General features: G+C 46.6%; 9 protein-coding genes across 9 annotated transcripts; 2 read left to right on the top strand and 7 right to left on the bottom strand.

Annotated features, from left to right (window-relative positions):
• Nucleotides 1-1,100: 1,100 nt before the first annotated feature.
• Nucleotides 1,101-1,991, bottom strand: SAMD00019534_011630 (hypothetical protein; the record flags this gene model as incomplete). The annotated part of the gene is made up of 1 exon (XM_012903130.1): nt 1,101-1,991. The coding sequence occupies one exon, from the start codon at nt 1,989-1,991 to the stop codon at nt 1,101-1,103; it is 891 nt and encodes a 296-aa protein (XP_012758584.1).
• Nucleotides 1,992-2,729: 738 nt separating this feature from the next.
• On the top strand, nt 2,730-3,743 carry SAMD00019534_011620 (hypothetical protein; the record flags this gene model as incomplete). Its single annotated transcript, XM_012903129.1, has 3 exons — nt 2,730-3,230; nt 3,311-3,379; nt 3,477-3,743. 3 exons carry the CDS (start codon nt 2,730-2,732, stop codon nt 3,741-3,743), a joined length of 837 nt encoding a protein of 278 aa, XP_012758583.1.
• A 478-nt stretch (nt 3,744-4,221) lies between these two features.
• Nucleotides 4,222-5,785, bottom strand: SAMD00019534_011610 (hypothetical protein; the record flags this gene model as incomplete). Its single annotated transcript, XM_012903128.1, has 6 exons — nt 4,222-4,765; nt 4,871-5,015; nt 5,067-5,176; nt 5,254-5,357; nt 5,429-5,578; nt 5,663-5,785. The coding sequence occupies 6 exons, from the start codon at nt 5,783-5,785 to the stop codon at nt 4,222-4,224; spliced, it is 1,176 nt and encodes a 391-aa protein (XP_012758582.1).
• Nucleotides 5,786-6,441: 656 nt separating this feature from the next.
• On the bottom strand, nt 6,442-7,164 carry SAMD00019534_011600 (hypothetical protein; the record flags this gene model as incomplete). Its single annotated transcript, XM_012903127.1, has 1 exon — nt 6,442-7,164. A coding segment is annotated over one exon (723 nt), but the record flags the coding sequence as incomplete, so codon positions are not given.
• Nucleotides 7,165-8,340: 1,176 nt separating this feature from the next.
• Nucleotides 8,341-11,472, top strand: SAMD00019534_011590 (hypothetical protein; the record flags this gene model as incomplete). The annotated part of the gene is made up of 6 exons (XM_012903126.1): nt 8,341-8,790; nt 8,866-9,054; nt 9,132-9,591; nt 9,668-9,881; nt 9,962-10,568; nt 10,639-11,472. The coding sequence occupies 6 exons, from the start codon at nt 8,341-8,343 to the stop codon at nt 11,470-11,472; spliced, it is 2,754 nt and encodes a 917-aa protein (XP_012758580.1).
• Nucleotides 11,473-11,523: 51 nt separating this feature from the next.
• Nucleotides 11,524-12,377, bottom strand: SAMD00019534_011580 (hypothetical protein; the record flags this gene model as incomplete). The annotated part of the gene is made up of 2 exons (XM_012903125.1): nt 11,524-11,778; nt 11,838-12,377. The coding sequence occupies 2 exons, from the start codon at nt 12,375-12,377 to the stop codon at nt 11,524-11,526; spliced, it is 795 nt and encodes a 264-aa protein (XP_012758579.1).
• Nucleotides 12,378-12,799: 422 nt separating this feature from the next.
• On the bottom strand, nt 12,800-13,832 carry SAMD00019534_011570 (hypothetical protein; the record flags this gene model as incomplete). Its single annotated transcript, XM_012903124.1, has 2 exons — nt 12,800-13,449; nt 13,529-13,832. 2 exons carry the CDS (start codon nt 13,830-13,832, stop codon nt 12,800-12,802), a joined length of 954 nt encoding a protein of 317 aa, XP_012758578.1.
• Nucleotides 13,833-15,545: 1,713 nt separating this feature from the next.
• On the bottom strand, nt 15,546-17,354 carry SAMD00019534_011560 (hypothetical protein; the record flags this gene model as incomplete). Its single annotated transcript, XM_012903123.1, has 2 exons — nt 15,546-15,701; nt 15,789-17,354. 2 exons carry the CDS (start codon nt 17,352-17,354, stop codon nt 15,546-15,548), a joined length of 1,722 nt encoding a protein of 573 aa, XP_012758577.1.
• On the bottom strand, nt 17,261-26,329 carry SAMD00019534_011550 (hypothetical protein; the record flags this gene model as incomplete). Its single annotated transcript, XM_012903122.1, has 3 exons — nt 17,261-18,673; nt 18,743-19,087; nt 19,145-26,329. 3 exons carry the CDS (start codon nt 26,327-26,329, stop codon nt 17,261-17,263), a joined length of 8,943 nt encoding a protein of 2,980 aa, XP_012758576.1.

Genomic DNA, 26,329 nt, shown 5'->3' with positions numbered 1-26,329 from the left:
AAACAATACGACGTAGGAAGTGTTGTTGATAAATATCCGAAGGACAACACAACGAAGACAACTATCTCCCACCCATCCCTATCCCTTTAGTTACCAACCCTTCATACATTCTATGTTTCGTTTCCAAGGCTAATGAGTGTGAGGATGAACGAACGAGTTATATAGACACCGATGAAATAATAAAAAATAGTGGCCTGTGAGGTGTCTCAAGGCATAACCCATGATAGTTGTTGAGGAAGGGTTGGACTGAAGGATATTTATTTATTTATGAGTTTTCAAAAAGTGACATCCAGATCGTCCAACTCAACTTATTTCAATACAAACATTCAAACTCAAGACGGCTCTACCTTTCTACAACGCACAGATGTTTTAGAGAATTTGAACAAGACAATGGCATCTATTGATCGTAACATCGAGTCAATGGCAGCAGCAATTGATCGAAACACAGACGCCTTGAAGAAACAAAGACAGTACTTGAAACGAATAGTTGTCTACATGGAAGGAGCCGCAACAATCAACCAGATCAATACTGAACTTCCAGGTGGTCAATGGAGCGAGGAATCAGTTCTTGAGGGTCACAAATATCCACAAGCCAATCACTCGGAAACGCAAGTCCTCCCAAGGACGATGACGATGACGATGATCAGGATGACAAACCAACAACGAAAGAAAAAAAGAGGACAACCTCAACATCGAAGACAGCCTCATCTAAGAAGTCCTTAGGATCCACGTACAAGAAAAAACAGGGGAAGACATCAAGACAAAACAGTGACAATCCCCTACATTCCGATGTTGCTGACTTGACAGATCTCATTGATATTCTCTCCGATCCAGAGGATGTCCAAGATTGCAAAGAAAAACTTGTTCAGATAGTTAGGGAGCGATTGTACAATCCAAACATCATCCTCTCTCCAAGATGACCTTTGTTATCTTTATGATCTTCTAATGCATTCCACGCTGATGTGTTGCCAAAGTAGCTTCGCGTGCTCAGGTTTGGAGATCACTTTGATCACCCGCTGGCGGGATCGCTGCCACAATCGAATCTGGTTACTCACTTTAAAATAATTAGAGATTGATTGATTGATTGATTTATTAAATACTCATTGTTTATCGATCCAGATAATTCCACCATCGGGATTGTTAACATAAGCGGAACATATATTTGGAGGTTTGTAGACTTCGCCAATGAACAATCCAAATCGAAACTCATTGTTGATTGTTTTCCTTATGATCTTTGGAGACTTACTATCATTGTTTGACATTTGAAACATATCAAAATGTGAGAGGTCCAGAGTATTCGTAACCATTGTCTTGAGATTGATAACCATTGAGATGTCGTCCTCCCACGACATTCCCATACTGTAATAAGAGTCACTTCTGTTCAAAATGATTGAGTCAATCGTCCGACTAAGCATGGGAAGCACAGTATATTCTGAAGAGATCTCCAGTGACATGTTCCTCACAGGACACGTGGCGTCCGTGAACAAGTACTCCAGAATCGGTAGATACTCTGGGGTAGGTTCACGATGATTGCCTCCTCGTGACCGATATATGCGATGACCTCTTGGTTTTGGCAAACATCTGGCAAAGTTGAACGTGTGCAGTGTCGGATGTTGTTGCATGAACTTTGTGAGGGACTCAAGAAACACCTGACCCTTATCCTCATGAAGCTGGTCGACATAGTCATGATCACACGTCGGTGACAAGTCAAATGAGAGTGATTCCAGACTATTAAGTTGATCCAGGTGACCAAAGAACTTGTGCGCTTTGCCAATGACATACATGGCGTAGGCAGAGTCACCGCCTCCACACTCATCATAGATGGCCAGTGATGTGATGTTGGTGCTGCGACCAAACAGCTCTCTACTCATTGTCTCCATCCAGTCACCATCTTCAAACTTGAGGTAGTCTCTATGGCAGCAGTGGGTTGGATTCATCACTCGGAGGTCAAGTGTCTTGAGTTGATTGCCTTGTGGAAGTCGCTCAATCATACATTGGAATGGATTTGGATAGAGATGATTGATGACGAGTGAATCGATTGATAATGGATCCAATGCAAAGTGATCAATGAGTTTGGTCACCTGTCCAGCAAACAATTTCTTGATGCCAACCGTCACAGAGCTGTTTGGGCGAGAAGTGAGTGATTGAAGCATCATCTTGATGTCGGTCTGCTTTTGTTCGAGAGGGTGGGATGGATATAACGGTTTGGTTGTTGGTCTGAAGTCAAGAATCACATCGCCATCCTCTGTATATTCTTTCTTTGTATCATCGACACCTTGAAGAATGATTGATTGAATATGTTGTGAATGATATAATGAGTACTTGTTGTCGAGGAGATGAAGTGTTACATCGAATAATGAATCAATCATATCAACATCAACATAGTCGTATGGTCTAATATTCAGATGATCATCATGATCACATGTAGATTGTGCACCAACATTGATTATGAGATGTGAGTTCAATGATCTGAACAATGAATGGAATGACCAACTGACCAATGGGAGTGATCTTCTTGCCCATCTCTTATGATCCACATCATCCGATGATGATGAAGTCCACAACAATCTAACAATCGATGCCAACAATAAGTTGTTTAACATTGTCATTGTTGTTGTGATGTGATGTCGTGTAAGTTGAGGATGAATTTGATGTTGATTGACCCTCCCTTCACTTCTTCTCAAGTTTTCTCTACTTCATTCTTTCATTCTTCAATCGACAAACAAACAATGAGTAGCAGTAGTACAACTAGTACGACAACTAGTACTACAACTAGTACGAGTAATGAAAGAAGTGTCGATGGAAAGACACCGGTGGACGTCTCTGCAAGAGTACCTTTTAGTGAACCAACGAATGATAGGGACGCTTATCATTTGGAATCTAAACATGTACACAAGATATATGATGTGATATCATCACACTTTGACAGCACAAGATATAAGGCATGGCCAATGGTGGAGCAGTTTCTAAATGAACAGGCAGCAGGTGCAGTCGGAGTCGATGTCGGCTGCGGCAATGGCAAATACCTCGGCGTGAACAGCGCCAACATATATACAATTGGCTCTGACATATGCAGTAGTTTCGCAACGATCAGTGATGGCAAGGGTAGAGAATCAATGGTTGCAGACAACCTCTATCTACCCTACCGCGACGACTCATTCGACTATGCCATTTCAATAGCTGTCATACATCACTTCTCAACGTTTGAGCGAAGACACGCTGCTCTTAGAGTATGTTATGTTGTGCTGTGTGGAGTGAGGGCACAGGGCAAGGTACTTACTGACTGACCTTTCATCAACCATCACTCTAGGAGATCGTAAGAGTACTGAAACCTGGCGGAGTGATGCTTGTGACTGCATGGGCAATGACACAGAAATGGGTATGATGTGATTGATCAATCACTCACTCAATCACTCAATCACTCAATCACTCGATCACTCGCTTACTCAATCAATCAATCAATCAAACATCTTTAGAAAGGAAAGAACTATGATTCACAGGATGTGATTGTACCTTGGATGTTCCAACAGAAGTTTAGTAATGGCAAGACGTCGAGCGAGGACATTGAGTCATCAGAGGTCCAGAAGTCTGGGTCATCATACCAGATGTTTCATCGATATTATCATCTATTCAGTGATGGCGAGTTTGAATCATTACTGGCGCCAATACCAGGCATTGAGACGTTATCAAACAATTTGGATCATGACAACTACTACTGCTTTGTAAAGAAGAAGGAGAAGTAAATATGTACGACCATCCATCCAAGATATCAAGCAAAGCTAAAGCATGTATAAGAGGCGGGCTGGACATGTGCCCATCATGGTGACTCCTGTTTATTTACAACTTGGTAACCAGCCCAGTGAGTGGATATGCGTTTGGACGTCGCGAGATGACGCAGACAATGGCGTCGATGGACGTGGACGTGGAAATGTTCGTGTTCTTATTCTTCTTCGTGGATATTGGATAATGGATAATGGATATTGTTGGATAATGAATGGATATAGAGATGGTATAGGGGGTGTGGCCAGGATCGCGCATCGCAGTCCATATGATCAGCCAGTGGATAGTGGATGTATGTAGATGGAGATGGCATGTTTGTGTTTGTGTGGCGTAGTGCCTCTTGCCTCTTGATAGTGGTAGTAATGTAACTTAGTGATGTTGATGATGATGATGATGAAGATGACAGCAGCTCGTGGCAGCATCCAGGTGCATTCAATCAAATCATGAAGACTCGGACGATGAGCGGATGGTTGGTGGCTTGGGCATCAACTGGATCATAAGATTCTTCCATTGCTGGAGCTCGCCCTTGTCGATCGAATAGCAGGCCACGAGTGATGGCGTTGCCGTCTCGGATGCGCTAGCATTGGACGTCGATGAGAAGACCAGCTCGAGCATGCTGCTGGAGGCCGTGGACACAGATGCAGGCGATGGGGTGCCTGGGATCTCCACGATATCGACCACGTTGTCCATGTTGATTGTCGACAATGGCACCTGCTTGGTGTCGTCCAGGTACTCTCGCAGCTCGCCATTGTACAGCAGCTCGCAGAATCTGCGCTCAAGGCGCCCACTGTCCACCTTTGTCTTTAGCCAGCCCTCGCGAAGCACCTTTGGCAGCAGACATGTGTTGCTGTTTGACGACGATGATCTCGCACGTGATATTGGCACCGGGTTCATCTTTGGTGATGGACTTGCAATGAATGATGTAGTGATCTTCACCTCGTTTGGTACAGAGACACTCCTGTTTCTCTTTTGTTTGTTGAAGTTACTATTGTCGTTGATTGGTTGGTTGATTGATTGATTGAATGATTAGTCTGTGACTGTGTTTGTTGCCTTTATCCAATGTCTTCAATCAGACAGATGACCAACATACCGCTCATCACCAATCTCTAGTCTGGTCATCAGATCTGTGTTCTCTGTGTTCACCTTGTTGATGCGCTCCTGCTCTCTGACGATCTTTTGGCTGAGTACAAAGTTCTCTGCCTTCAATGATATAATGTCATCCTTGCTATGTTCAGCTATTGACGATGTTAGTATTGTTCATCAATGTATCGTTGTCTATTACTTACTTGATCCTTCTAGCTCCTTAATCTTATTCCTCAAGGCGATGACCTCACTCTCCAGCTTCAACAAGTACTTGTGATCACTCAACTCGCTTTCCAATCGCTTCTCCAGTACCCTAATTAATAGTTGATCCATTGGTTAGACTTCATTATCACTCACATCACTCAAATCTTGTCAATCAATCAAACATACTTCTTCTCCTTCATCACTGATTGTATCTGCTTCTGCAACTTGTTGACGATGAACTCTTCCTCTGCCTCCAACTTGTTCTCCAAGTCTATCTTCTCTTGCATGATCTAAATATATGACAACAGATGTTAGATCAATCAATCAACTCTCAATCTACGATGATTCAAATGACACTTACAGCAAGCATCTTCTTTTGTAGAGTATTTGTTAAGTACTCCTCCTCCTGCTCGACCTTGAGTGCCAGCTCCTCCTTCTCCTTCTTCAACTGACTCAAGTACTTCATAAACTTGTTTGTAATATACTCTTCCTCATTCTCTGTAACTAATTGCTATAGTTGTTGTTGTTGTTGTTGTCATTGTTAGTTCTCTTCAATCCAGTCCAGTCCAGTCTAATATACATAACAAACACTTACAATACGTAGTTGTTGATCCTTCAAATGCTTGACCTCCTCAGTCAACGTCTTGTTTCTAGATCTCTCCACTGCCAATTGACGAGTAAGGTCTTCAATGACATCCTTTGACTTGGTGGTGTCCATGTTCTATCTTTAATCCTCTGCTTGATTTATTATTATTAATGATGATGATGATGATGTATGCAATAGTTGTTTGTAAAAGTTGTTGTTTGTTATTACTGTTGTTATAGTTGTTGTTGTGAAGAGTGAAGTGATGATAATGATGATGTTGTTGTTGAACTAGAACCAACACACTTCCAACTCAACCCCTTCACTTCCAACTCACATCATCATCAAACATACACACCTACAACCCCAGGAAGGTTCAAATTCACAGAAGGGGTGAGGTCCAAACGGAAGACCCGACATCCATCATTGTTATTGATGTTGTGATGGTTCGCTTCTTCTTCAACTTTACCAAGCTTCATTCAGATCAGATTCTGAATATATATCGACTCGACACCAACACTTGATGAACTTGTGAAAGTGTTATTAAAATAATATTATTTTAACCTGGTTAGGTCTTCCAGACCGACTGATGGATGGACAACAGGACTTTGGGTAAACTGGTCATGTATGTCATATTCTTAGACCTTCCAAGGGTCATGACATCGATCTTGAAGAACTAGACATAATCGATTGAGTGTGTGTATGATTGATCGATCACCAGGCCTCGTCCTCGGTATCCTGGGGGAGTGGGATGGATGGATGTTGATGATGTCACTCACTCACAGTTACTTCCTCTTGCCATTGCCACTCTTTGGATATCTTTGTTTGTTATCATCGACTGACTCGTAGTACTTATCATGATCCTCATCATCACTGTCGTCATAGTAGTAATCATCGTCATAGTCGTCATCATCATATCTTCCTCCTCTTGCTGCTGCTCTATTATGTCCACCATGCCCACCATGACCATGTCTGTTACTACTATTATTACTATTACTACTATTACTATTAATGTTACTGTTATTATTATTATGTCCATTGTGGTTTTGATATAGATGATATTGATTATATACACGATCGAGATCCTTCAATGTGGTCTCTAAAGAGTAGAGCTCCGACAACATCTGTTGAGGATCGAAGCTTGTGAGCTGCTCCATGTCATGCTGCAGTCGCCCCAGTGACTCATTGATCGTGACCATCAAGGTGATGTCACCCTGATTGTTGGCCGTGTGATTGACATAAACCTTTGAGCTAGAGTTCAAACCACGTGCATTCTCCACCTTGTATCCAACGGAGCTTGCCAATATCAACAACTTATTAATCTCCTCTGTAAAGTATGTATGATCTAAACAAGCTAGATCCGCTTCTACCTTGCTTGGATGTGGCATCTGAGGTGGCAACACCTCAATCCTTCTATCACCCTCATCCTTCACCACAAGTTCCTTTATCTCTGTCTTACATAGAGGGCAACTATTCTTATTCTTTATCCAATTCTCTATACATTCTAGACTATATTATGTTACATTTGTTATGTCGTTTGTTTGTTAGTCTTTACATTATATCATGTTGAAACTACACATTATGTATGAGTATATATATTACCAGAATGAATGATTACAAGGAATTACTAATGTCAAACAAGTAATACTTGATAGACATATTGGACAGTTGTTTGTTGATTGTGAATCATTAATATCACCACCTGTTGTCTCGCTCATATTTATATCTAATGTATTATTATATGTTATAAATGTTATTATTTGTATAAAGTATACCACAATGAGTTCGACTTTCATTCATTGTAAAGTTGAAACTGACTTCAAGAGTTGGAACTTCAATCTCCCTACCACACACCCTGGATATTTATCAAAGTGTGTGAAGCAAATGCAAATGGGCTGTTTCCAACAACAAGGAGTCAAAGCAAAGGACCACCCACACTCCCACATCTTGCTAACTCAATGACCAAGTCATTCAGATTGTTCTGATCACTTTTACACTACTTTGTAATATAACTATTCAATTGATTATACACATACAATTATTTGACTTTGGAGACAAAACAAATATAGAGAGATACTTTAACAAAGAAAGAGACAGAGGACCAAGGCCAACTTAAATCTTTTGTTTTCAAACAAGATCTTTTGTTCCCCTCACTCTCCCAAGAGTCCTGATTTTGGGAGCATCGCCCAGGAACCACCTAACCAACCCAGGCGCAGGCCGTCAGGATCTCTCTCTCTTGCCTTGCGCACTTGCGCAAAGACAACAATAACAACAGCACAGCAAACATGACCTCTGTCACTAGTCACTCATCATCCGAAGTTGTAACAAAATCATTCTTGCTTGAATCATGGCTGGACAGTGAGATGGACTCTGGCGAATACGAATCACAACCCACTCCTACTCCTACTCCTACTCCTACTACAAAGACTACTACTACATCTCCACGTGGAGCGACAATAACAGCATCAACAAAGTCAACAAAGTTAGCATCATCAACATCGAGTTTGACAACATCGACATCATCAACAACATCATTGGATACATCAGTATCAACGACAACAACAACAATGAATCGAACAAATGGTGCTGTTGGTGGCACTACCAACTTGACAGGCAGCCTCAACAACAACAACAACAACAACTCAACATCTATTAATAATAACAATACAACAGTATCACCATACTCTAGTATGGGCAGTATCCCAGCACCTGCATTTGGTAATCACTCACACAACTCATTCGGAAGCTTTGGCAACTTGTTGTCGACCAACAGGAATCACTTGGACTTTATAATACTGTCAGAGTTTAGTGAACAGACTGGCCCCGTGCCACTACATGTCATCCCCGACCATCTGCCATTGTACGATGGCTTTGACATCTCAAAGTACGTCGTCAAGATCATGTCGGTCGACTTCCAGAACAAGACGAATGACCTGCGCACCTATGCCAAGGACGCCCACATGTACTTCACGTTGACCACCACCAACAGCGCATACGAGCTCTACGCCTACGTCCACCACTTCTCTCTCTACGACATCCATGCTCGTGGCTACGTCCGTCCCTTTGTAATAAGTTACCTAACACGTGACTCCAACAAGATCATCAAGTTCTTTGACAAGTTTGTCACAAAGTTCACCAATGTATGTCATTGATGATGGTCGGGCGAACGAGCGAGTCCAGGTCAAGATACTAACATCCATATTTCCATCCAAAAGGTTGTCAACTTCCTCAAGATGGTTAACCATCAATCATTCGAGATTGAGTTTAGACAGAGAGTCAGAGACCTTGACTACACCCTGGAACATTATGGCGCGATCAGGACCAATGGCGCTGACCCACAGGACACTGTTTCCGTCGGCCTTGTCAACGAAGCAATTCTCAAAGTCAAGGACATTGAGAAGCATGTATGTACCATCACTCATTCTATTACTCGCCACATTTGCAAGCCACACTCACTCAATCAATCATTCAATCACATCAGATTAATGCAGCTTCGGATGCAAGGTCAGAACTTAGATCGATAGAGACTATGTTTGATACAGAGAGAATGAATAGACAGACAGATGCAGAGGCTAGGAGGATGACAATGGCCAATGGTAATGTGGATGGTAGTCTGTCCGATCGTAGAAGGACAATGGATGGTCAATCAAAGAGATCAGCAGCAGCAGGTGGCAAGAGAGGTACACTTCCAAACTGTATAGATGGTCCAAACTTTGGTTACATTTACATCAGTGATACGCCCGCTACCATCAGTGGTGAGGCCAAGATACTTGACTCACTTCAAAAGACATCACACCTTGACCGCGCACTGCGCACCATCCAAGAGCTCTGCTCATTGGACATCTTGGACAAGTTCCTAAGCAAGCTCGAGAAGTGCCATAACTACTTTGTCAGATCATCAATCCAGGCAGAGTTTGATCACATCGATGCACAATCATTGTGTAAGTATTGGTTGTCGTTGTGTCCAAGTCCACTGGACTGATTTATTGACTGACATACTCTTTCCCAACAACACAGACCCTTCAAGCACATTGTTATCCATCGGCCAGACATCGATACTTAACTTCTTCTACAGTGAGACAGAGAGGAGACATCAATACACAAAGTCACAAAAGAGAGATATCAAGGCCAGACAGGCCTATCGATCAGGTAAAACCCAAGCACAATCTATCGACTCATTGTCTGGATCCGAGTCCAGCTCCTATCTCTCTGTCTACTCATCTGGTTCAATGTATGTCCATGTCCAATCTTCCAATGTCACCTGCCTCACTCACTCATTCACTCACTCGTCCACTCCATCAATCAACCCAGGAATGATTACTTTGCCGACATGTCATTATCACCTCCAGATGAGAGCTACCTTAGACAACTATACAATAACAACAACAATAACAATAACAACAATAACAACAGCAACAACAACTCAAATATGTCACCTCCATTGAGTAATCAATCAACACCTCCAACAACATCAACCTTTGTAACACCAGCTCAACAACTCTCACCGATAGTGATGAGTCAGCAAGCCCAACAGCAACAACAACAACAGACAACTACACCATCAGATTTCAAGTTGGAGAGTTTCTCCAACTTCCTTTGGGGCAACAGCAGACGACCAGAGTATGGTAAGGGTCTGCTCAAGTTTGCACAAAAGTACGTGTGGATGAAGCATGCCATCTACTCGCTGCTGAAAGGACGCACTGTGGTCATTGTCGGCAGTCCGGACAAGAACCTCAGCATCCTCTCAATGGTCTATTCATTGAGCATCTTTGTCGTGTGCTGCTACTCCAAGTGCAACAAGAAGGAGCCCATCGAGCTGTACCGCAAGGAGCCTCTGACCCTCTCAGACCTCTCATGGCTCAAACTAGTTGGCATACCCAAGATGACACCTAACTTTAAGATTCCAACCAATGTCATGGTATGTATGCTGACGGAACTACTAAGTCCCGACACGAATGGCTAACCAATCAATCAATCAATCAACATAGTGTTACGTGAGCAAGATTGACCTAGACACTGAAGAGTATACAGGCCCACTATATCAGTCGACTGGAGGCATCATTGAGGAGATGCTTGGTCTGAAGAAGCAGTGGAATGACAATGAGAGTGTGTACACTAGTCACATTCAGTACATGTTCTTTGAGTTGGCAATGAAGAGCTTCATCTACTATCATGCATGTTGTGCGCATCATCATCATGCTCCACGCGCTGGCGACCCATCTCTCTCATTCTCCACTTCAGAGCTACCATCGCCCAATGCCATTGGTATCAACAACACCAATCTAGTGTCATTCAACACATCGATGCCAGTTTCCAAGTCACCGCACTCGGTGCCACCTCCAAGACTGACACGTCGATCACATTCTGAATCCCAACTGATCGCCACGATGGCTGACAATGGACAACAATCGACACCCACCAAGCAGCAGCAACAACCTCAACAACATGTTTTAGACGATGGGCCACAAGAGCAGACGATGCCACAGACAATCGCCATCATAGAGGATCATGTTGGCCATCAACAGATCGACCAGACACATCAGCACAGACACCACCAGCGACCTCATTCGCGACATCTTGAGAGGCAACTGCAAGCAATATGTAATACTACAACTACTGCAAGGAACATCGAAGCCAAGAACTTGTTCAAGCGATGGGAGCTGAGCCACTGCGACCAGACCATCGTTGAGCATCTTACCGAGATCATCAAAGAACAACAGTACTATGAATGGTACACACCAAGAGGCCATCGCGAGGTCATCCTGGCGCCGGTCATCAAGTTGGACTTCTCTACTGTGGCCACTGTAAAGAATAAACGATAGGCTAGCTGGCTAGCAAGTAACAAGGTATATTATTGTCCATTAAATATTTAATTAATTACTCTTCCATTTGAGAAGATTGTACCAATGCTGTCCAATTGCCTTGCGATCGTTTGTTGGCATGGAGTGACCAATGAACATATAGGACATGAAGAATATACAGATGGACAGCAAGTCCAGAGTCATCTTGTGACTTGACCACACAAGCAGCATGACACCAATCAAGTTTGGATGTCTCATGCTCTGAAGATAGCTGCAATGTGCTGGAAATAATGGCTTCTCTTCCATGTTCATAATGTATCTATAGACCTGGGCAAAGTGTGATTGAGTTAGGTTGGTTATCGATTGATGAATGAAAAGCTACATACTTGTTTGAGACCAGTGAACTCCAAGACATCGAACACTACGATGAGTTCAACTAGCAGTAGTAGTTTGGCTAATGACTTGATGAGTTGGCTGTAGGGTTGAAGTGCATCGATGCGCCATATTACAATGTTGTCCAGTGGGTGCCAGAACATTATCAACAATTCGATACTGATCGATGTGCATAGTAGATAGAATGATCGTTGCAATGCATTGATCGCCGTGCCTTTGCCTGAGAACCATGATTTGACGCTATCAGTTGCCAACATTGAGTGTTGTAGTACAAACAATGTCAGAAGTACAATGTCCATTATGAAATGAAGGCGTGTGTCACGCTCCAGCTGTCGCAACTTGTCCGGATCATCATAGTATTGCTCATTCAAATGTTTCTTCTGTTGTTGTTGTGTAGCTGTACTTTCATCACCTGTAATCCATGAGAGGAAGTCTATCAGATGTACAGTTGAGAACAATGTAATGATCAAACATGATACTGCCACTATGAGTACCGATGTCTTCTTGATGATTGACAACAGTGATATCTTCATTGTCGTATATGTATTTGTTTAATTTATATGTTTGAATGATCTGTAGATTGATGAGTGTCGCGCCAATTTTACAAGTTGTGAAGATCAAAGCCAGTTTCTTGGGAATGAATGGACACAGACTGCAAAGGGTACATTACCAGGATATCATTCATATTGGTATAACTCCATTTATTATTACAATGTAGTTGAAGACAAGACATCAATCCTATGGCACGACCATGTCCAATCGAACTTCAAAAAGGTAGTTGTTGATGGGGCGGCAAGGAAGATGGTAAAGAGAGAAGAAGGGAAGGGGGAGGGAGGAGGATGGCTAGCAATACAGTTATGATTTATAATAATAATGTAATGTATACTATACTGATTGTAGTTATATAATTATAAAGGTGATAATAATGGTAATAATGTTTGGTCGATGAAGGCTTTTAGGCTGTGTTGGGGTTGTTGGTGTTGCCAACGATCTTGCCAAGAATATCAGAGATGAGACCAAGACCAAGCTGTGAGATGGGATTGAATGAGTACATGCTAAAGTTGGACGGTGCCTTTGTGATACTGATACAAGGTTTGTCATTCTTGTCTTTGCCCTGCCACGCCACGAATATCTTTAGCGCACAGCCTGCCTCTTGGTCGCACTTGAGTGTGTTGGCACGCGCCGCACACTGGTTCATCAGACAGTAGTTGCACTGCTTGCAGATGGAGTGATCGCGGTCGCCGTCCCATTGGGCGTTGACCAGCACGCCCTTGTCAATGGTGAGCACCACCGTCATTGAGAACAGCGTGTAGCCTTGTTGGCGCGTCAGGTCGTAGTAGTACACACGTTTTGGTGGCAATGTGATGTTGCCGTACGTAGTAAAGTTGGTCACGATCGTCTCGTTCACCTTATAGAACGTCACTGTCTCGTTACAGACGACGCCTGCTGGGGGAGGTGGTGGAGCGGTCGCATTGGCAGGTGTCGAAGCGTTTGGACAGTAATAAGTATTCTCAACCTCTGTGTACACCTGGTTAACAGTCGACACATTTGCTTGGAACTCTAACCAAATAGTAACATTAGGATTGAATAGAATACTGTTGTTTGCTGTTTGATTGTTTGATTGATTGAGTGTTAATTATATGAACGTCGCAAACGCGACATATGCCAGGGTAATCAAACATACACAATGGGATTCTTAGAGTTGTGAACTCATCGACTCTGGGATGGAAGTCGGCGAAACCTCTGTAGTTCATGCCAGAGTCGTGGACGTGTAGTCGACAGAGACTCCAATCGTATCTTAACTTTGGCTTGGCAGAGTTGAAACCTGGGTCTCTACTATACTTGTCCAACACAGCACCAGGCTTTCCATTACCAGATGCACCAGTGACCTTGATACCTGCTGGTCCCTGTATACTTGTAGCGTCCGTTTGATATATGCAGAAGCAAAGTGCGACCACAATCGTCATCAGCACTATTGATCTATTCATCTTTATCTCCTTATCCTAAATATATATATATTAAATAGTTTACAATGTGTATGATTGATTGATCGAGTGTGTGATTGATTGAGTGATTGATTGAGTTTGAATGAGTGAATAATGATTGTATGAATCTGAGTGATTGATGAATATATATAATAATAATATAAATGAAGTTATCTGTATCTGTTATCCAAGTTAATTGTATCTTGGTGTATGTGAATATATGTATTAGATTGAAATGAAAGAATGTCTTCGTTTTGCCCTGGTGGTACTCTTTTGTTGTTGTTGTGGTTTGGCGTGTACCAAAGTAAGTTGTACACAAAAAAACAAAAAACATTCTGTTGCCCAACAACGAATTAATTTGAAGGAACTTCCCTCGACTTCCCCCATCATCTTGATTGCCTTGAAAGAGAACAAACAACCAGGGATATAACTTGATTGATCAAACAAATAAATGGAAGGTATTTACCTTGTGAATAAAAGTTTGATGTTCAATCACAAATCAAAGCAATAACTAATAAGGTAAACATAATACAATATTCTAGAATAGACATGACTTCAGAAGCAATTTGGTCTTGGAATAATGAATATGGTGAATTGATCAACTTCAATCCTAATTTATGCAGGTACATTGAAGAAGCTTATAAGTCTCAAAAGGGAAGCATCAGGTTGGACAATGAGAGATTCATCGACTTTAGCAAGATGATGATTAGAAGATATGACGATCCAAACAAGATACGCTGGTTAAAGAGAGAGTTGAAATATGTTCCCAAGGTTAACACTCCTCATCCTCCTCCTTCGCATAACAATCGACCAACTGCTCCTGACCCAATGGCAATATGGATTTGTAAAGAGAAGCTTGGATGGATTAACTTTGATCCAGACACAAGCGCGAGGATCGAAGAAGGATATGCCAGTAGCAAGAAGAGAGTTCACATTGATGATGACACGTACATCGACTTTGAGAAATGTTATAATGATTCAAGCAAGATGAAACCAATTAATCGAAACATAAGAGTTCTACCATCATTATGCTCAGACTCAAACTCAAACACGACATTACTACCCAACCAGGCCAAGGCATCATCACTCTTCCCAATTTCCACATCTACTGGCTGTAGTGGAGAACCCACAAACAAAGTTAGTGACAAGATGGGAACAGGAAGTGGTGTATGGAAATGGCTCTGCGACTTTGGTTGGATCGACTACTCTGTCGAGTTGAACGAGGCCATCGACAATGCCTATTTTAACAACCAAGCCGAGATCATAATCACTATTGAACCAGGTGAACAAAGGTTAATTGACTTCAAATCATTGTTACAAAGAAGATTGGACAATCCACAATTGTGCAGGTCAATTAAGGTATGACTGGATTGACTGGATTTGACTGTAATTATTATTAGACTGGTATTAACTTAATCAATCACAGAGATGTGTTGTGATTAACAAGCCAAGTGAATTACCAAAGCATTCATCATCCTCATCACCGAGTTCATTCAATAGTAGCAACACTGACTTAGATGTAGTATGTTTAATAGATTATTTGAGAAGTATCCAGACAGTACCTAACATTAATCCAATATTCCTTAACTTCCAGGATCAAGTTATTATTACTTCAATCAAAGAAATGAATATATGATTGATTGATTGATTAATTGATATATATATATATATTGTTTATTTATATTTTTATTGATTATGATGAAGTTGATTGGTTGGTTATTCGATATGCTTGATCATTTCGAACCATTGTCTGAGTGTGTCACCAAGGATCTGAGGTAGATTCTCAAGGGATCGAAGAATGACATAGTAGGGGAATGGGAACTCATTCATGTAGTTGCTCCTTTGTATCTTGCCATTGACGAATGATATTGACTATTGGATTGGATTGGAAGTGATTGATTGAATGGTTAGGTGGATGCTTGAGCGAGTGGACCTGATTTGTTGATTGAATGTACATACCTCAAAGTCTAGAATACTATGATTGTTGACAGGGTTATCAATGACGATGAATACGATAAAGACATTCTTGTTGCTTGCCTCTCGTAACCACTTCTTGGTTCCTTCGGGATCGCGAAGACTCCATCCATCACTGACGATGAACAAGAGTTGGGCAGCAGGCTCAGCTGACTGCGACTGCTTGTTCATCTCCATAACCTGCAGCGACTTGCCAAGGAACGTGACCATGTCGGTCTTGTCCTGCTTGAATGTGAACTGCGGGATGACCTGTGCGCCACACTGGTCCGAGAACGGCTGGTCGAATGAGTGCACCAGACTGACGTCTTGGCCAAAGCGCATGATGCCTAGCTGGCCTACCTCAAGGCGGGACATGGCGCGGGATATCATGACCATAGCTTCGAGCGCAAACTGGCCGGAATGGTAGATTGACATACTCTCTGTGTCATCGATGGCGATCAACACTTGGTATTGGCGCTTGTTGGGCTTAGTTCGACGCAACCAGATCTTGTCCTTCTTGAACTGTGAGGCGATGTACGGGATGACCTTCTTCATGTTGATACGCTTGCCGGTCTTGTAGTCACCCTGTAGCTTGGTGGCGAGTGTGGGCTCGAGGATCAGACGCAGCTGCTCGCACAGGTCTTGCGACAGGTCGTTGGTGAGCTGCTCGTACTTCTTCCACAGTTCGCTGCCGTACTCCTGCTTGCTTGAGTTGTCGATCTTCCACTTCTCGAGGTCCTGACGCATCTGCTCAAAGTCCTCGCGGGTAAGCTTCTTCTTGTCGACATCCTCGTCATCAATGTCTGAGTTGTCGGCGTCTTGTTGGTCGTCCATGTCGACATCGTCGTCCTTGATGCCACCTTCGCGCATGATACTCTCTGAGTCCTTGTCCTTGACCAAGGCATCCTTTGTGTTGTTGAGGTCGTCGTCCATGTCGTCGTCCTCTTCCTTCTCCTTGAGCTTGTCGTCCTCCTCATCCTTTGGCTTCTTCTTCTCGGCCATTGGCATCTTGGACAATGTGGACACCTTCTTGTTTTCTGGCTCGTCCTTCTTGGGCTCAGGACGCTCCTGGTGCTGAATCTCTTGCTGATCGTTGTCGATGTCCATCTGGTCGTCGTCATCATCGTCCTCGTCCTCTCCAGTGCCCTCCTTGGTTTGCTCCTGGGGCATGTCTTGGAGTTGCGAGTCGGTTGCGGCGCCAAGTGCCTGCTCGGATTGGATGTCCTTGTTGTCCTTGTCCTCGGGGATGTACTGGTACTCTTGTTCATCACCACCATCGTCCTCGGCCTTGTCATCGTGCTTTGGCGCCACATCATCGAGATTGAGGTCCTCGGTCTGCTCGGTATCATTGAGCATCTTTAGCTTCTTCTTCCACTCCTTCTGGACGTCACCCATACTACGGTATGGATTGGGGTCGACCTTTGGTGGCTGTTTCTGCTTGGCCTGCTGTTGGTTGGCGTTGGGATTGCGCATGTTCCTCAGACTGGAGTCGTTGGCGTCGTTGGATGGCGTTGGCATGGCTGTGCCATTGTCATCGCCTGCGTCCTCATCCTTGTCCTCCTCGTCGTCCATCTCGTCGTTGTGTTGGCCGAGCTGGACTTGACACCTGTCTTGTCCTTAACACCGAGTGGCTGCTCTGAATCCTTCTGGTCCTGTTGGTCTTGTTGGTCGGTCGTGAGCGAAGTTCCCTCCTTGTCGTCGTCTTCCTTCTCCTCGTCCTGATCGGCTTCGGGCTCGACATGTGTGGACTCTGAGTTATCGTTGATGTCTGAGTCGAGGTCTTGTTGTTCCTCCTCGTCGTCGCCATTCTCCTTGTCGTCCTTGTCACTGCCCTCCTCCTCGTCGCCCTCCTTCTCTTCATCTTCGCCGTCGCTCATCTGTTGCTGGTTGTCCATGTCAAGGTCCAATGGGTCCTCGGGCTTGTCCTCCTCTTCAGGGGGTGCGTCATCGCCCTCATCATTCTCGCCAAAGTCCATCTCCTCGGGCAACTCGAACTGGTCCTCCTTCCTCGGGTCCATGTGATTCTCCTCCTCCTCTGGATTCTCCTCGTTTGTGACATTGTCCTCGTCCTGGCCCTCAAAGTCCTCCTCGTCTCCTTCACCTTCATCATCCTCCTGGTCGTCCTGATCCTCACCCTTCTCCTGGTTCTTCTCCTTCTCCTCCTCCTTCTTCTTCTCCTCCTTCTTCTGCTTTTCATCCTTCTTTTGATCCTTCTTCTTGTCCTCCTTCTCATCCTTGGCCATCATCTCGTCCGAGTTTGTCTCGTCGCCTTGGCCATCCTCCTTCTGTTCCTCCTCGTCCTGGACGTCCTCCTCGCCCCACAGCTTCTCGTCGACGACGTTGTCCTCGGGCTTCTCGAGATCGCCCATCTCCTTGTCAAGCTCCTCTTCATCGTCTTCGTTCTCCTTGCTGTCGTCATCCTTCTGATCCTTCTTGATGTCGTGCATGTCGCCTTCAAAGTCGTCCTCCATGTCGAAGCCCTCATCCTTGTCCTTCTCCTCGGGCTCCTCATCCTCCTCGTCGTCGTCCTTCTCCTCCTTCTTCTCGTCCTTTGTGCCGGCCAACTGCTCCTTGTCTTGGATCTCGTCAGATACGTCCTTCTTGCCCTCGCCCTCGCCCATGCCAGTGCCCTCGACGTCGTCCTCAAAGTTGTTGGTGCCTTCTCCGCCAGCCTCTGTGTTCTGTTCCTCCTTCTTGCAGAAGCCCTTTGTAAAGAGCTGGCTGAACACACCAGACATGATATACTCGAGCTTGGACAGAGTCTTATGCAGAGCCAAGATGTCCAACACTGCATGATTAGCCAAGGCCACGTACTGATCCATCATTGGCTGCATGCTGGCCATCATCATCCTAATGACTCTGAGCTCGTCGGATGTGAAGTTGTCCTTGACCTATTTGAGGGAGTGGGTATGTGAGTGATTGAGTGATTGGAATGATTCCAGAGAGTGATGATGACTTACAAGTAGTTGATGGAGCTTCTTAAGCTCTTGGTTCATCGTGTCGAGGTGAAGCATGGACAGATGCTTGGAGAGTAGTTGGTTCAATTTGGCAACATGGCCATCATGGACATCATACTCTATTGGGGTATCATCTGCCTCGGTATCTGGCTGTCCATCTACCTTTTGTTGTGACTGGATAGTGTTGGACAATTGCTTCTTGTTCTGGATCGAGAGTAGGATATGCTTGATGATTGTATCAAACACTGTTGTGAACTGCTCAATTGCCTCTGGATCACGCACGCGTTGTTCCTGTGCCTGTGCCTCTTGTCCTGATTCCTCATTCCATCTCTGAATCAATTGTTGAGACTGGATATTTATACGTGTTAGTGCATGATTGATTGAATGATTGAATGATGGACTTACGGATTGAATGAATGTGTTGATTGATGCCTCGACAATGCTGCTGCTGCCGGTGGTCTGGGACTGTTGGAGTGCGGCCAGCTTGGTGATCTGGACTTGGAGTTGGTCCATGTTGTCCTGGAGACGTACTTGGGTGGGCTGAGTGCATATTGGTAGACTGTGATCAATGAACTTGTAGAGTCCACGTCCATTGGCTAGGTCACTGTCAACAGCCTGCTTGAGCAGGGAAACAGTGGAGTGCACCTCCAACAGTGTGGTCTTATCGGTCAGTGGCAAAATGTGATTGGCGAGCTTGGATGCCAGCAGGGTCAGCTCGCTCATGAGGTCGACGAGCTGATTGAACTGGGAGCTCTGCAGCTGGAGCCACTTGTGGACAAACTGCTGGTTGGGTGAGATGTCATCGCTCGAGCGGAAGAGCTGGACGAATGTGCTGAGCGTGGTCCATTGCGACACTGCGTCAATCAGTTCATTACGCTGACCGATGATCAGCGCCAAGATGTGCTCGATGAATCCGCTCATCTTTTGTACTTCACGCGCTGACAGATCGGGGTTGTACTCTAGCGACTGCAGTCGGAGTTGATTGATTCTCGCGGCAATACGGTAGTAGTATGTGTTGGCCTGCTCCATGAGCACGCGACCATTGTCAGTATGCGATGCGGCCAATGTTGGCAGGGCATCGCTGGACATGGTGTCAACATTGAAGAGGTAGTTGACATGTAGTTGCTCCTGGGGGTACTGCGAGGCGCGGTAGGTGAGTCCAAGGTCGGTGAGTCGGGTTATCAGATTGTGCAGGGCAAGGGACTTCTCCTTGCGCTTGACCTTGTCGTCCTTGGCAAGTTCGTTGGTGCGCTCGATGATGTCTGTGGCCAGGGTGTCGAGGGACTCGACGCCGAGGTGCACCATCTCGTAGGCCTGGCACTCAAAGATATCGCTCTGGGAGATGTCGATCACCCTCTTGTTCAGGATGCTGAGCTTGTTCTGGTAAAGGTCCTGATGGGCGGGAGTCAACTTGAAGCGCTCTTGGAGGTCGGCGCCAATGTCCATGCTTGCGAGTGTCTTGATCTTGTTAAGCTGCTTGATGTCGCTCACGAATGTCTCTGGCTTGAGTGCGATCCAATCATGAATGGACTTGATCTGGCTCGTGGCCAGGAGTGCGCCCTTGGGAGCGGCCTTCTTGGTCTTGGTGGCGGGGGCAGCTGCCTGTTGGAGTTGCGCTAGGTCCAGTTGCTCGCTATCCATCTCAGCAAAGATCTTGAAGACTGGCTGCGCCAGGACGTTCTTGTACTTGACGGTGAGCTTGGCAAGTGTCCTGTGCGACTTCTCAATGTGCTGCTTCAATCTCTCGTATTGTGTGAGCAGCTTGTTGTCCTCCCAACGGGCGAGACGAATGAACTCGACGGCCTTCTCCTCAATTGGTGCGACCAACTGAGTGAGCTTGGTCTCCAACTGCGGGATGAAGTTGTAGAAGTAGCTGTACAAGTTGTGGATGATGTTGTGTATCCTGGTCTTGTAGGACATGAGCAATGTGGCGTATGGCGAGTCGTCTGTGTTCATCTGCACCGTGGCCAGCAGCTGATGGTCGAACGATCTGAGCGTGCCCAGACGCGTGAGCATGTCTCCAAAGGTCGCTGTGTACAGGTACTCTTGGACGGTCGTGAAGATCTTAGCGAGGTGCGCATCGGTGGCGATGGTATCAGCCAGGTCTTGTGGCGCATCATTGACAATCTCATAGAGGCTGAACCAATGCTTGAGCGTCTTGATCTCAAACTCCTTCTCCTGTGCCTGGAACACCGTCGGCCAGCTCTCAATCTCCAACTTCCTCCATCGTGTAATGATGCGTGAAATCTGGTTGAGATGTGGCTCACGCAACATGATGCCCTTGTGAGCGAATGACTCCCATTCCTGAGCCTTGCGCAGTAGTAGCTCGAGGCCGGTAACTATCTTGATCAGGGGGTCGCTGGAAGGGCACTTGAGAATGCGGTCCGAGAGACGGATCAACAGGGTCAAAATGGGATGGTCCTCAAACTCGACCAGCAGCTGCTTGACACGCGTCTGCATGGCCAGCAATGGTTCGCGAATGATCGATATCTCTGCGATGTTGCTGTCAGTGTAGATGTTGTACACGCGACTGTTCCTCTGTGTGGCAAATACTGATGATGAACTAGTGGAGCCAGCGGAGCCAGTGCCATGGGTGGTCAGCGATGAAGCCATCTTGATGAATCGGAACTTCTTGTCAAGCTTGGTGTAGGTGATCATCGATGGAGGCGACTCGGTCAACTTCTCCTTAACGATCAGGGCCGAGAGCAGATGGCCGCCGATGGACAGCTGGTCAAAGTTGCTGGGGGCACGTTGCTCAAGCACGTTGAGCAGCAACTGGCCACACTCGTGGAACAATGTGAACAGTTGGGTGCGATCGGTGTCGTCAAGGTTGAAGCTGGAAGTTGATGATGGCGCGCGGGGCAGCGATATTCCATCAAGTTGTTCAAACAAATGTCGATGGATCAGGTAGATCTGTTGCACCTCCTCGTCCTTGATGGCCTGATTGAACACGTGTCCTTCCTCCTCGTCTTCATCGTCATCCTCTTGATTGTTGTTGTTGTTGTTTGTCTTGGAGTCGTCGCCATTGTCCTCGGATGTTGATGGTGCGTTGAGGTCAATGTCGCCATACTCGGCGACAATCTGGATGTCCTCAAGATCGGAGAACTCCTTGTAAAAGTTGGGGAATGAGCTGAGGAACACCTTCTCATCGCGCTCCTCCAGTGTCTCCATCTTGTGCGACTTGGTTCTGAACTTGACGGTCTGGCTCTCCTCCTCTTCGACGCGTCTGCGCTCTTCCTCCTGGAGCTTGTACTCTTGGATGAAGATCCTAAAGATCATGTCAAGCGAGTCGAGCACATCGTGTGTCAAACATTGAGTGTTGGCCACATGGGCAAATAGCTGGGACACAGCCGAACGCAACAGGATGGCCACAACGCGGTAGTTGGAGCGCGAACGATGGTGTGCGGTGGCACTCTGGGCAGCGGCTGCTTGGAGCACTGTGCGAATGCCGTCAAATGTGTCTCGGCCCATGAGGAGACTGCACATCTCCATGGGGTCGGCCAGGAGGTGTCCGTCGGCGGCTAGGGACACACGTGGGAACTTGCACACGGATGTCAACACCTGCTGAAGATGTGGCACGATGTTGGAACCGGCCGACATGTTGTGGAGCTGCTTGGACGCGTCACACACCAGTCTAAGACCATACTTCATCTGCATGACACCTGTGGCAATGGGAACAGCCACATCGCGGTAGTACAACATGAACTTCTTCTCGAGAGATGAGACAAAGTTGTCGGACTTCTCCTGCCACATGGCCTCGGTGCTGTAGAGCACCTGCGCGTCGGATGAGCCCAGCTCGAACTGGCTCACCAGGTCGATGATCTTGTCGACCTGCGAGAACTGTGTGATGAACTGTGTGAGGTCGCGATGCAACTCGTCAAAGGCGGGCGGGGTTGGACGCAGGGTAATCTTCTTCTGATGGATGCTAAGCTGGCGATCAATGACAGCCTGCTTGGCGGTGAGCTCGTTGATGAACAAGTTGGTCTGCTTGCCAGTGTGCTGCGACTCAATCACACGATGCACGTGGATCTCGTCGGCCAGCTGTGATGAGAGCTCGCGCGAGTAGTCCAGGATGACTGAGTACTTCTGGGTGGGGTCGACTGGGTGTGCGGGCAGGAGCCAGAGAACGCGGAAACATGACAGCAACAGGGCAAACTTGCCGAGCAACATTTGATCAAGTAGCGCGCCATTGTCGGCCTTGGAGCTGCTGGAAGAGTGTCGCTTGGCGAGCGTATGCAGGCATGGGACAATGAGCTTGGTCATGTGGCTGTTGAGCAGCGGGTTGTTTGATGTGACCACATTGTTTGCCAACTGATTGATCACGGTGATGGCCTGGTCTGTGGTCATGGTGAGGTCTCCACACTGCAGGATCATGATTTGATTGAGTATGATTGATTGCATATCAGTATCGTAGCATTTGACGAAACAACCGATTGTGATGAACAGCAGTGATCGGAAGGCTGCCCACTCATTGTTGAATGTCTGTGCGATGGTCATTGAGGAGTTGCGAGTGCTGGCCAGATGGTCGATGAGCGACTGCAGCTGCTGCACCTTAGCGGGCACGTCCTCGAGCGTGGTAGTGTGCCACTCGTGCGTCAAGTAGAACGAGAAGACGCTCTGGATGCTCTGGAACAGGCGGGGAGGGCCAGCGCCCAGCGAGATGCTGTCGAAGCGACTGGACAGCGTGATGTGACCTGGTGGGGCATCCGGTGACACTGGCTCCAAGTAAGCCAGATCATTGTAAGAGTTGTTCCAATGTGATGCATTCCAGTTGTAGAGCACTGAGTGGAAGATGCTCTGCAGCTCAATGATGCCAATGGTGAATGGTTGCTTCTTCTTGGCTGCTTCGAGCACGCCATCGAGCATCCACGACAGCTTCTGATAGGTGGCGAGACTGGCGGGTGGGACGGGGCTGTTGGCAGTCAGGCACAGCTCGAGGTATTGCTTGAGGTTGTTAGCTAGCTGATTGATGGTGGGCATGAGTTGGTCGCCAATGATCACGACACCCTTGCTCACGTCCAGGTTATGGCCGAGCAACAAATGAGAGAGCTGAGCAACCAGAGAACTCTCAAAAGTGTGAGAGTAGTGCTGGAGCAAAGGCCACATGGCAGCCTTGGAAGCGCGCAATGTGCTCATGTCGAACTGAATGTTGATGTTGACAGCTGGCTCGCTGCCTTGGTCGTCGCCATCTGTCTTGGGCGGTGTGTTGGCGGCCTTTAGCGTATCGAGCTTGGTCTGGAGCGCCTGCTGCACCTCCACCAACGAGGGAATGAGCGACTTGGCATTCTCAAGTGCTCGCTGTGATTGTGGCACGGCGTTTGTCGTTGCGCCATTGTCGTAGAACTGGTAGTTGATCCAATGGAGAGTGCTGATGGCCTCAACAAAGGTGCGCTTCCACTGGCTGTCCAGGTAGGACACTGGCAGCTGCAATGGTGACTCGAGGATATTGTTGTGATTGAAGCGGATGAGCTGTGAGAGCTGCATGAACTTGCCCTCAAGTTGTACCAACTCGTCAGTCTTCATCACGATGGGGTGGCCAGCTTGCTTCCACAGACGATTGTTGTTGCTGAACAGCGTGGTCTGGCTGAGGTATGTGTTGATGCGCTCAAACACGGTGGCGGTGCCACTCGACAGGACAAAGAGGGCAGCGTGTGCCTGCACGATTGTCTTGACCTCCTTGATGATCCAGCGCCAGCGAATGACAAACTCGCCAATCTGGAATGGCTGGACCACATTGAGACTGCGCCAGAAGTTGTTCTTGAGTCTTGTGAGTTGGTCTAGCTGGGCGACTGGTAGCTGTGTCAGGGCCTGTGCCTTGTTCTCGGCGATGGCGGCCAACCATGACTCAAACTGCTCACCCAGCACCTTGAACATTGGATAGAGGTAGGTGATCATCTCTGAGCTGAGCGACTCCTTGGACAGCTTCTTCTTGGTGTGCAAGTATGATTGAACGATGGGTGAGAGCTTGTTGGGGGTGCTACTGCCCTGCTTGGCGGCCTCGGTGTATATCCTCTCCTGGAGATACGTCTGCAGGATGTGCACGAGCAATGTCTTGAGAAGGTCCATTGTGTCGACGAGTGAGGCCCACAGAGAGGTGTTGGCGGGGTCGTTGGACGCCTTCTCCTTGACAAGATTGAATAGTGATTCGTTGTGCTTCCATTGATGACCCTGATAATCCTTGACGTGCTTGGACATGCCAATGTTGTCCAGAAGCTGGGTGACATCGATGTCAAAGCGCTTGTACAATGGCGATGCGAACAACTTCTTGAGGACCTGAGTGTACATGTCTGTTTGGGCCTTGCCCAAGTATGATCCCTGTTGTTGATCCAACCAAAGCATGCGGTCTGCTTTGACAAACTGTGAAGTTGTCTCGATAAAGTATAACGCTGCATGCTGGATGTATTGTCCAAGCTTGGCCACATCCTCATTGTTGTTGAGGTTGGTGTCCATGTTCTTGTTGACGAGGTCGACCATTGATCCAACGTTTGTGTTGTGTGGTTGGAAGAACACTGATGACAGGATGACGGCGGGCAGTGCCAATAGCTGCTTGGCAGGCTGCTCAAGAGTGTCTTTGATGGCCTGCTTCATGCCAGCCTCCTTGGACACCCTCGCCAGAGCTTGGATGTGAAGATGGTCCAGGTTGTACGCCTCCAAGGCCATGGTCTGATCAGTCAAACCACTTGGGAAGAATCCAAGTGCATGGAATGACTTGTTGTTGCCAAAGATCAGAGAGTTGAGCGTGGCGTAGGAGAAGTGTGCAGTGAAGATCTTTGTGATGACATCGCGTTGTGTCACAAGTCGTCTTGGACGAATGTAGATCTGCTGCATGGACACTGTGAGCGCGTCCAGAAGGGCCATGCCACGCTGCAACAGGTCGATGACCATGCGGCCCCAGTAAAGGGTGTGTGAGATGGTCATTGGGTTCTCGACGGTCGAGCCATATTGCGTGACGACGGCTGCGTGGAACGCCAACATCTGTTGGGCCAGTGGCTGTGAGGGGATGCCCAGGGTGCCAAGCAGACGAGCATTGTCCAGGTTGACGGACGATGTCATCTCGGCCTCGAACAGGTAGATCTCAATGCCTCTGTTCCTCATGGCACGCGAGATCTCTCCCTTGCGCTCGTCCATTGTCAGGAATATCCTAAAGTTGGGATGGGGTTTGATGACCTTTATCTCTCCATCGACCATACCGCGCTCATTCAACATCAGAACACCGCCCTGCTCGAGCAAGGGGTTGAGACGATCGAGCACTGTCGGGTTACAAAAGTTGGCATTGTCAATAACGATCCATGCGCCTTGCTCCAGGGCCTTGATGAGCAGGCCGTCAATCCATTCGAAGCAGCCTGTGACGGACTCCTTCTCTGTGGCCTTGAGTCTGTCGATTGAATGGCGAATGGCTGTGATCTGAGTGGCGTATGATTGGACAACGGAGGGCTCGGGTGTGAACAGGCCGATGACCTTCTCGAGCGCTCTGAGGATCTGCAAGAGTATGTTGAACTGCTCAGTGTCGATGGCCGCGGGGCGGGTCGGTGACTTGCTCGCGCCAGTCTGGCCGTCCAATGTGGGGGAGTTGAGTGAGAGCTCCACCAT

This window comes from Acytostelium subglobosum, assembly GCF_000787575.1.
Source record: "Acytostelium subglobosum LB1 DNA, scaffold: scaffold2, whole genome shotgun sequence".
Taxonomy (NCBI): Eukaryota; Evosea; class Eumycetozoa; order Acytosteliales; family Acytosteliaceae; genus Acytostelium; species Acytostelium subglobosum.
The sequence above is the reverse complement of the archived record's forward strand: the minus strand, read 5'-3'. Positions and strand labels throughout refer to the sequence as shown.